The 10848-nt window shown below is 46.9% G+C and overlaps 2 protein-coding genes across 5 annotated transcripts in view; both read left to right on the top strand.

Annotated features, from left to right (window-relative positions):
• The first annotated feature begins 884 nt into the window (after positions 1–884).
• ubox5 (U-box domain containing 5) lies at positions 885–5664 on the top strand. Of its 4 annotated transcripts, none has more exons than XM_083672755.1 (7): positions 885–1004; positions 1290–1357; positions 2396–2497; positions 2671–3464; positions 3602–4380; positions 4652–4801; positions 5169–5664. In XM_083672755.1, exons 2-7 carry the CDS (start codon positions 1304–1306, stop codon positions 5384–5386), a joined length of 2097 nt encoding a protein of 698 aa, XP_083528881.1. In that variant the 5' UTR covers positions 885–1004; positions 1290–1303; the 3' UTR covers positions 5387–5664. The 4 variants fall into 4 exon arrangements, with proteins under 4 accessions (XP_083528881.1, XP_083528880.1, XP_083528878.1 ...); XM_083672754.1 differs by having other exon boundaries at positions 885–1164; XM_083672752.1 differs by having other exon boundaries at positions 885–1357.
• Positions 5665–10119: 4455 nt separating this feature from the next.
• avp (arginine vasopressin) overlaps positions 10120–10848 on the top strand; it is a gene marked incomplete at both ends in the record, with an annotated part of 1218 nt that continues 489 nt past the window's right edge. Inside the window, one exon of the mRNA XM_083672642.1 lies at positions 10120–10239. Within this exon, the coding sequence (XP_083528768.1) occupies positions 10120–10239 (120 nt within the window). The remainder of the gene's footprint in view (positions 10240–10848) is intronic.

Here is a 10848-nt window from a genome sequence, read left to right as displayed (position 1 = left end):
TATCAATTTCCCTAATACATACACTCACCAAGCACTTTATTAGGAAAACTATACTAATACTGGGTAGGGCCTCCCTTTGCTCTCAAAACAGCCTCAATTCTTTGTGGCATTGATTCCACAAGATGTTGGAAACATTCCTTTGAGATTCTGGTCCATGATGACATGATTGCATCACGCAATTCCTGCAGATTTTTCAGGTGCACTTTCAAGCTGTGAATCTCCCGTTCTACCACATCCCAAAGGTGTTCTACTGGATTCAGATCCGGTGACTGGGAAGGCCACTGAAGAACACTGAACTCATTGTCATGTTCATGAAACCAGTTTGAGACTGCTTTTGCTTTGTGACATGGTGCATTATCATGCTGGAAGTGGCCATTAGAAGATGGGTAAATTGTGGCCATGAAGGGATGCACATGGTCAGCAACAATACTCAAATAGGCTGTGGCATTCCAACGATGATTGATAGGTATTAACGGGCCCAAAGTGTGCCAAGAAAACATTCCCCACACCATCACACCACCTCCACCATAAGAAGGTGTTCCTAATAAAGTGTTCGGTGAGTGTATATTTGGTCTACATCTCATTTGATGATTCTGTATTGTCTTGAATTGTCAAAACCATAACCACCAAACAATGTATATGTTACCAATCTCTGATGTGCATAATAGACATTGTAAGGTATTCATTAAATACATTCATTATCACATAAATTAGCATCAGGGATTGGTAACAGCCAATAATTGGTTTGAAAGAGTACTGTGCAGTCGCAATTGCGATCGCGATAATATTTTACGCACGAGGTTTGTCCTCCCTCCCTTTCCCTACATCATCAGCATGTTGGTTGTGTTGTAGCTACATGCTAGCTGGGACTTAGCGGTGCCTTCCCGCGATGGTGGACCTGTCAAGGCAAACCTTTAACCAGAAGAGCTCCAGTCTCCGTATTGATGTACAGACAGCTCGTTTCCATGTTAACAGTTTGGTTCACTAGAACATTTGCAGACAAGGTAATATGTTTTAGCCACAAGGAACATTAGCAAGCTAGCCAGCTTCTGCAGCAAGTCCCAAGTTGTCGGGAAGTGTCTCAGCAGCCGGAGGGACGACCGACATCAACATGATAGAAACTCAATCACACACTGAAAGACATAATCTGCTTTCAAAGCCAAAGTTCAGTGTGTTTATTGAAAACATTCAATTTCATTCAATTGGAGAAAAGCGATTTCCCTTAGTCAGTGTATATTGTTAAAGAATTGTGAATGGTATGAGTCATAACGGATTAATTTTATTCACAGGGTCAGTCGAGACCATGGTGATAAATCTCTGCCTGCCACATTTTCAGACCACTGTCCAGTGCAACAAGGTACCAATAATTACATTACATGACATTCAACTTATGTTGTTAACAGAATCCCCAGTGCTGCTCTGTAGGGATCCAGTGCTGCTCTGTAGGGATCCAGTGCTGCTCTGTAGGGATCCAGTGCTGCTCTGTAGGGATCCAGTGCTGCTCTGTAGGGATCCAGTGCTGCTCTGTAGGGATCCAGTGCTGCTCTGTAGGGATCCAGTGCTGCTCTGTAGGGATCCAGTGCTGCTCTGTAGGGATCCAGTGCTGCTCTGTAGGGATCCAGTGCTGCTGCTCTTCACCTGGAGAATACTTAGGTTATTAAAACTATGTCTGAGATGTCGAAATTCATAGCTCAACACGGTACACCCCAGCCCACGGTTAGGCCTACCGATGTGTTTGACAGTGTATGTTCTAGTCTGTGTTACAGACAGACCTTCTACCTGAAACTCTCTGAACGTGGGTTGTGTTCAATAGCAGACAACGTAGGCTCCGTTTGAAAAACGTTTATTTTTTTTTCTCCTGTTGCTTAACTACTGAAGGCAACCTTGGTGCCCAACTTAATGAGCTTTTCTTTTGTCAGGTTCTCCCCGTCATTGTCCTCCCACACGTTTGTTTTGGTTTTTTTGGAGAAGGAGAGAAGGAGGAGTAGATGGAGAGATGCATATGGGTGGAAGACGTGAAGAGCAGGATGTATGTAGGGGGGAGGATGAAGGAGGAGGAGGAGGAGGGGGGGGGGGCAAGGTGGTGTGTGGGAGGTTGAGTCACAGCTGACCTTGATATGTTCTTCTCTTTCTACATGTGTCGTAAGATGTCTGATACTGTGTTGGCTGTGCTTTATCTGGCTCTTCTCTTCTCCCTCCCTCCCCCCTCTTCTTTTCCCTCCGTCCTTCCCTTTTCTTGCCCTCATCTCCTTTTTGCCTCGCCTCCTCTCCTCTCCTCTCCTCTCCTCTCCTCTCCTCTCCTCTCCTCTCCTCTCCTCTCCTCTCCTCTCCTCCCCTCCCCTCTCCTCTCCTCTCCTCTCCTCTCCTCTCCCCTTTCTGCACTTCTCTCCCCTAGCTGTGTGCGGATGGGTATGACGTCACCAACCTCCTGTCAGCTGACCCAGCTGTCCGGAGGCGGGGCTTCAAGCTGGAGTACTTCCTGCGTCCTCCCGTGCAGGTGAGATGATGCAATAAGGAGAAGGTAAAAGTTGTGTGTGTGTGATATTTTTCAAGCCCCCTAATTGTTAGGTGAGGGCAGGGTAAGTGCTTAAGGACAGGCTTCCATGCGTGCTTCTGGTTTTCTGTCATTTCATACTGTTCATGCTCTACTCCTTCCATATCTGCTCCCAGGTGACGCTGCAGTTTGCCTTCAAGGTGGAGGTGTGCAGGGTGGATGTGGAGCTTTGGCCCTGGGGCATGGACCGAGGGCAGGCCTGCAAGAGGCTGGAGATCAGCACCAGCTCAGACCCCCTACTGCCCCAGACGCACAACCCAGAGCAGGGCCTCAGAACAGGGCTCCGGCAGGCCCAGGAGAAGGGCCAACCATGGGACCAACAGAGCCAAGAACAACACATACAACAAGGTCATAAACCGGCCCAATCCAAGGGCCACCAGTGGAGCCGACATGCTCAGCAATGGGGCCAACAGAGCCAGGACCAGGCTCAACAACGGAGCCAAACCCAGGGCCAGCGATGGAACCAGCAGTGTGGCCACGCTCAGGGGGACACGGACGCCCGCCAGTTCTGTCTGGTGGGCCGCTGCGAGCTGAGGGAGGAGGCTCTCGTCTGCTTCTCACATCCTCGCTCACGCTCCCGCCCTCCCTGCCCCTCCCCTGCCCCGCCCCCCCCGCCCAGGTCCAGGCAGGAGGAGCTGTGGAGCAGGGGTCCGCTGTCGCTAGGCTCTGTGACGCAGCTCCGCGTGACCGTGCCGTTTGGCGGATCTGCCTCCGCCATGGGGCTCAAGGCCCTGGCGGTGTGGGGGCTGCCCGCTCGCTGCTGCTCTCCAGAGGAGCTGGAGAGGGTGAGTCGAGCCCACCGGGACTACAACGCTAGTCTGAGACCGCCGCCCACGCAGCCTAGCCTTCCACCCTCAGCCTCTCAGCACTCACCTGTCAATCATCCACCACGGACGCTGACAACATCAAGGTATGTTTTTCATTTGGTTTATTTGACCAGTTTTTTAATCTCATTTTAACACTGTTATGTATGGTTCAGTTCTATTCTATTCCATTGTATTTCGTTCTACTCTAATCTATTGCAAAAACGTTACTGTCTGACACCAGCCTCACATCCGTTCCTGAAGATTTCCTCGATCCCCTGACCCAGGAAGTGATGTCACTACCCATGCTGCTGCCGAGCGGAGCATCAGTGGACAACGCCACTCTGGAGGAGTACGAGAAGAGGGAAGCCACCTGGGGGCGGGCCCCCAATGACCCCTTCACGGGGGTCCCCTTCACCTCAGACTCCCAACCCCTCCCTAACCCCCACCTGAAAAGCCGCATTGACCGCTTCATCCTCCAGGCCGGGGCAGGCCTCAGGGAAGGGGTGATAGGGAGACAGGAGGGGCAGGATACCCCCCACCCATCCAGACTCCTAGCTCAACAGGGGGAAGGGCAGTCTGGAGACTGTCCTGGTCCTGGTGGTCCTGGTGATCCTGGTGGTGATGGTGGTGGTAGTGGTGCTAATATAGAGTCAGCCAGCCACCAGGGGGCGCTGTGTGGAAACAGTGGGACATTCACGCAGACACTCCAACAGAAGGCAATTAGTGGAAATACACAGAGGGACAGACAGCAGCTTACACAGAGCAAAGGGAGTGGCTCTGGAGGGAGCAGGGCGGAGAATGGGAATGACGGGTCTAAGTTCCACCCTGGAAGGAGAGAGGAGAGACCACATGCCCAAGATCAAGGGCCACGCTTTGGATGTGGGCGGAAGAGAGAGCTGGGAGGGGACACAGACACTGCCCAGCCCAAGGCAGCCTCAGCCAGGGGGGGCCACTCTGATGAACAACTGCCTGAATCAAAAAGGCCAAGAACGCACGCGACCTCTGCAACCAACTCGACAGGTGAGTCCTCGCAAAACGTCTCGGAAATCTGTGAATCCACTGTTGGACTCATACCCACCTTTTAAGATACGCCTTTGATTCCAAACTATGTTCAGGTAGACTTTAGGAACGCTGGTGTTCTCTCACCTTTGGTAGGGCTCCTCCTCTTATGTGTCCTCCCCTGTACTGAAGTGTGTGTGTGTGTGTGTGTGTGTGTGTGTGTGTGTGTGTGTGTGTGTGTGTGTGTGTGTGTGTGTGTGTGTGTGTGTCATCCTCCTCCTCCTCCTCACAGTTCCCAGTGGTAGCTCCCATGAGCAGCGATTGACGGCCAGCCTGGACCAGGCCCTGCTCTCTGCCCTGCAGGGTCGACCTTCCTTCACCTCCTCTGCCTCGCCCTCGAACCAGCACAGACAGACTGCAGACACACCTGAGCCCCCCGCAGGTCAGAGGGCATGGGGGAACAGACACAAGGAAATGGGGCTTGTTTGTATGATTCATAACGCAGATGTTTCCTTCCTCCTTTGTAGGACATGATGCAATAAGTAAATGTTTGTTTTCCGCAAGGTAAATTGTTGAACAAATTATATTTCAGGATATGAATGACCTGGAGTATTGTACTTGTACTGTTATGGGAAGGTAAAGTACATCCAACTCCAGCAGACCGCTGTTTGTCCTTAGTCAGCTGGCAGTGTTCATGACAGAGAGAGGTGTCGTATGGGAAGACTCTCCAAGTGCAGGTCTTCCAGATTATGCCGTTAAGTTTTCTCAATACTTTGTACTTATCTTCCCTCCCTCTCTCTCTCTCTCAGGTGAAAGCAGGTGTGGTTTGTGTTCCTGCTCTCTCTCCGTCTACTCTACCTCCCTGTCTGCCTACCGCCTACCATGTGGCCATTTCCTGTGCCGTCCCTGCCTACACAGGAAGTCACGTCCACCAGACTGTGTCACCACAGCGTCGCCCAATCGCTTCCTGTGTCCCACCTGCCGTGACCCTGCCTCTTCAAGTGACATCACACGCGTACATCACTGACTGAATCACTGAACGGGGCTCTCGAGGCGAATTCACGAGAACGTTCAGATAGAAATGTGTTGTGTTGAACAGATATGCCCCCATTGAACATGCGTGTGCTGTCGACCACCCAACACGTGGTTCCACCCTCACTTTCCACACGCGTGTCCTTCACTGCACATGTGAGCAGTAGGCAACATGCCTAAGGACCGGATGACGGCGGACCGGGTCAACGATGACTCAGGTAATGTTCCTGCACACCTTCTACCAAATACCTCAATAAAATATGTTTGTTAGAACTTCTTTTGAATGTGTTTCATTCCGTATTCCACACCTTTCTCCCTGCTTGGTCGCGCCGCCTTTGTGTTTGCTTTCGAGAAGCGCCGGAAACTTCCCTCTCTTGAGACAGTAGTATCTGGTTAAAGGATACGTTCAGATTCTTTTAACCAAATCTCTATTTTTTTTTATGTAAATAGCATGTTGTAAAATGTCAGTTGGATTTGAGAAAATTACAGGCACCAGTAATACGCCTCATCAACAAAATGGAATATAACATTGCAGAAGAGGTTTGGATAGCCACAAATTCATGTACGTCATCTGAAGACCTGCATCATTATGTGGTCCTCTGTGGCTCAGTCGGTAGAGCATGTTGCTAACAACGCTTAGGTTGTGGGTTTGATTCCTGCTGGGACCATATATACTGAAATGTATGCACTCACTGCAATGTAAGTAGCTTTGGATAAAAGCATCAGCTAAATGGCATGTATGTATTATATATTACTATACTGGGAGCAGTTTAAAAAAAAAAAGACGTATTGAGGTGTTTTTGGAGCCTTTGTTCATGGTTGCACGCTGGTCCCTAGCTCTTCTGTTAGCCTGATAAGGCTACACTCAGTTTCTCTAAACCAAGAGAATCCACACAAAAAGTCTCTACCTTTCTAAAGCATGTCGTTTACATCAGAAACAGAGGTGGTTCAAATCAAACTAACCTTTAACGAACACGGTAACCTAATAAAAGGACTTGCACCTTCTCTTCTCACGGTGTGAACCTGGTAGGGAACCTGGTAGGGAACTGGGTCCACCACCGTCCTTCTCTCTGTCTGTCTCATCTCAGTGTTAACCTGGTAGGGAACTGGGTCCTCCACCGTCCTTCTCCCTGTCTCTCTCAGGCCTTGGGTTGCCTGCCTTTCATTGTTCAGAGGCATAAAGAATGTTCGGAGGAGAGAGGCAGTAGAGTGGACCAAGGTTGCCGTATAATAATGGAGAGAACAAGAAAAACCCTCCTCTCCTCTTCCTCTCTCTCTCTATCTTCTTTTCTTCAACTCTCTACCTCCTCCACCTCTCCTCCACCTCTCCTCCACCTCTCCTCTCCACCTTCTTTCTGGACTTCCGCTCTTCCTCCTCTTCTAAACAACAATCCTCATTCCTCACCGCTCACATCCTGTCCATCTCTGGCTCTTCTCTTCCTGTCCCGCGTGGCATTGCTCTGGAGCAGACGGCGGGACCTTGTCCTGTGTGGTATTGCTCTGGGACAGACGGCGGGACCTTGTCCTGTGTGGTCAGCCGGACAGGAGAGCACCTTCAACGCCTCCTCTCCTCTCTGTCTGCCCCCTCCCCCTCCTTCCCACTTCTACTCCCTCCATCAATATTTGCTATTTGTTTTTTATGTCCCATGCACCAACCTCACCAAGTCAATTTCTTGTATGTGCAAATATACAGATAAGTGTCAGTTGCCATGACAATAAGAAAAACTTGATGAGTGTCCTGACCCAGTTTTCCTTTTATAACAAGTAGAATGGTGGAAGGCAATGCTGCCACACTCTCCCTCTGATGCATCCGCACTGGGGTTAAATTGGGGAAACAAAAACAACACTATCTATGGGCTGTGCAGACATAAACCATCCACACTGTACAGACCTCAGCTGTGAATAAGTCAAACCTGAAAGTCAAAGTTTAAGTAGCAGAATACTGTTATCTGTGGAGGCTGGTGGAGGTATATCATACAGTTGATACCATTCCTCATTCCATTCCATGCATTACAATGAGCCCGTCCTCTGATGAGGGTATACATGTGATGTTTTTACTGTCATATCAGTCTGGAAAGCTGTTTCTAATCTAATCATCAGGTGGCTGGCTTCTGAATTTAACACGCAAGAACACAATCAAGCACACACAATTCACCCCCTCGCCCTTTTGTGCTTCTGAGCAATGTGCCTGTTTAATTTCGCTATTTAATGTGAATTAATCAGCTGCATAATGACAGAAGTGGAACACAAGCCTGGGCATGAAACAAGCCATTTATCTAGAACACAACAATTAAACCAGTCATTTAAATGTCTATTTGAAATGCAAATGTTACCATCGATTTTGACCAGGACTTGTTTTGCTTCTTTAGAAATTCATTAAACCCACATCCGTCATTTGAGAAATGTTACAACGCAACAAGTTACAACTCTCAACTCTGACCTCAACATGGGAGCTCTTCACCCCCACTTACCCCCCTGTACTAACCCTAATCCCAACCCTTGAGACCTCTTCACCCCCACTACCCCCCTTGTACTAACCCTAACCCCAACCCTTGAGACCTCTTCACCCCCACTTCCCCCCTGTACTAACCCTAACCCCAACCCTTGAGACCTCTTCACCCCCACTACCCCCCTGTACAAGTTCTCTCCTGTTAATAATAAAAAAATAAAAATAAAATAAAATTGGCTTCTGGCATTACGACTGCCAATGGCCCCTGGTGTGAGCATTGATTACTTTGTCTTATGATGACTGTTGGATAAATGATTCACTTACTTAAACAAATGTATTTGTTGTAAGTCGCTTTGGATAAAGGCGTCTGCTAAATGCTGTAAATGTAAATGTAAATATATTTTGGGTTATGACAAGACAGTTGTATTAAGCTTCAAGGCATCTATAGGTCATATTTTTCAAGAATCAATGGCTACATACACTCACTGAACACTTTATTAGGAACACCTGTACACCTTCTCATGGTGGAGGTGGTGGAACACCTGTACACATGTCTCATGGTGGAGGTGGTGTAACACCTGTACACCTTCTCATGGTGGAGGTGGTGTAATAGTGTGGGGAATGTTTTCTTGGCACACTTTGGGCCCGTTAATACCAATCAATCCTCGCTTGAAAGTCACAGCCTATTTGAGTATTGTTGCTGACCATGTGCATCCCTTCATGGCCACAATTGACTCATCTTCTAATGGCTACTTCCAGCATGATAATGCACCATGTCACAAAGCAAAAGTCGTCTCAAACTGGTTTCATGACCTTGACAATGAGTTCAGTGTTCTTCAGTGGCCTTCCCAGTCACCGGATCTGAATCCAATAGAACGCCTTTGGGATGTGGTAGAACGGGAGATTCACAGCTTGAAAGTGCACCTGAAAAATCTGCAGGATTTCCGTGATACAATCATGTCTTTATGGACCAGAAGGAATGTTTCCAACATCTTGTGGAATCAACGCCACGAAGAACTGAGGCTGTTTTGAGAACAAAGGGAGGCCCTACCCAGTATTAGTATAGTGTTCCTAATAAAATGTTTGGTGAGTGAATATATATCATACATTTATACATCCAAAAACGGATTGGTGCTGTTTTTTCAATGAATGATGGACAATTATGTCCTTTATGTGATACATGAATGTTAAACAATGATCTCTCTCTGTAATAAAGATGTGGACACTTGAGTCCCTGTCAAAGCCACCCGCAAAATACATGCATAATCAATGCTTTGTCCCCATTATGATAAAAGTAATAAACAATAATCCATATGGCACATGATAATATAATTTATTTTGTTCAAGCCACCCTTTGTTTGCATGCTTGTATATGACCTATCACATCTATAAATAATTCATGAACATTATATCACATCAGTGTACATGCAGTCTTGAATACGGAATAGATATTTTCTTCTGCCAGGTAACCAGCTCTGTATTGTACTGACAGATTTAGATGGACTATATCTGATGCAGAGACAGACACTGCAGTGTGATTCTCTCTCTCTCTCTCTCTCTCTCTCTCTCTCTCTCTCTCTCTCTCTCTCTCTCTCTCTCTCTCTCTCTCTCTCTCTGTCCTCCATCCCCGCTATTCCTTTTATGGGATCATACAGGCCATATTGTGACTCTGTCTATCTATCTATCTATCTATCTATCTATCTATCTATCTGTCTATCTATCTATCTGTCTATCTGTCTATCTGTCTATCTGTCTATCTATCTATCTATCTATCTATCTATCTATCTATCTATCTATCTATCTATCTATATATAGGGTTAGGGTTAGATAGATCTAGCTGTCTATCTCTCTGTCTATGTTTTGTATGAGAGTGCCATATAGGAAAACAAGTCTATCATGTTCTTAATGTTTAATTTTCCAATGTGAACAGTATTCCTCTACCCGTATTGCATTTACCAATTGGTGACAAATCACCAAAAAAACTACCTCTGTTTTATTTAGCTTACTTTATGTTCGAGAGAATCATACTGAATCAAGGAGCAAAACAGAATTGGGGCAGTGATTCGAATTTAGATGATTGAAAAGGCTATTTTAGATGATTGACTCATATAAGAATATGTCCATAGATGTTGAATATGTACGAAGAAACCTCTGACGTCAAATCATTTTGAATGACCAACCCATCCCCATATAAATAACGGATCGCATCGGATAGCTGTCACTCATCCGTGAGGTTGGAGACTGGAAGGATGCAGGTGCGCATTTTCCGTGTAATTGCAATGCCAAGTTCCGCGCTTCCGCTGTGCGTACTCGGACTCCTCGCGCTGTCCTCTGCGTGCTACATCCAAAACTGTCCTCGGGGAGGGAAGCGCGCGCTTCACGACGCCAGCGTCACACAGGTACGGACCGCAGAGAGATGCCGCAGTTGTGGAGCTGGAGAGAGTTAGAAAGAGACCGTCATCATTCCACTTTACGCATCACCATTTTACGCATGACTGGTTTGAAACGCATCATTGCAATTATGCTACCATTGTGGAGGAGACATCGGGTTCAATGAACATTTCACAGATTAAATCATATTTTTCTCACAGAAAATGTTTATTCTTGGTCCAAAATTGATTTGAAAATGTCACTGTGCGCTCAGAGCGCTTTTACCGCGCCCGATTGTTGTAGCACTAGCCAGGAACGCACAGCCAAAGTGTCATTTCAGTTATCCAGTTATTTCTTCTTCTCGGAGTTAGTCCTGGTGCTTATTGTAATGATGTTACGTAATGATGTAGGCCTAATGGTGGAAATAAATCAATTTATGTTTGGCATATTTCAAGAGCACGAATTAAGCCTAAATTCAGTAATCGCTATTCATTTACTGTTCATTTAATCTCTTGATTACCATTTTATTTAACTTCCAATTATTATTATTATTTTCGCTATGCCTACTTGTAATTTAAAATGTAGTGTGAAAGGAAATTAAACCCGATACATTCTCATTCGATAGAGGTGAGAGCCTA

The sequence above is a fragment of the Argentina silus genome (genome assembly GCF_951799395.1).
Source record: "Argentina silus genome assembly, chromosome: 7".
NCBI classification, from domain to species: Eukaryota; Metazoa; Chordata; class Actinopteri; order Argentiniformes; family Argentinidae; genus Argentina; species Argentina silus.
This window is presented reverse-complemented; position numbering and strand designations above follow the sequence as displayed.

What these genes read in the sequence shown, in the direction of transcription:
- ubox5 (XM_083672752.1), top strand. Translation starts at nt 1,259, where the DNA reads ATGAGTCATAACGGATTAATTTTATTCACAGGGTCAGTCGAGACCATG. An exon ending in CGGACGCTGACAACATCAAG is followed by an intron (nt 3,465 to 3,601) that starts GTATGTTTTTCA and finishes GTCTGACACCAG; the next exon opens with CCTCACATCCGTTCCTGAAG. An exon ending in CTCTGCAACCAACTCGACAG is followed by an intron (nt 4,381 to 4,651) that starts GTGAGTCCTCGC and finishes TCCTCCTCACAG; the next exon opens with TTCCCAGTGGTAGCTCCCAT.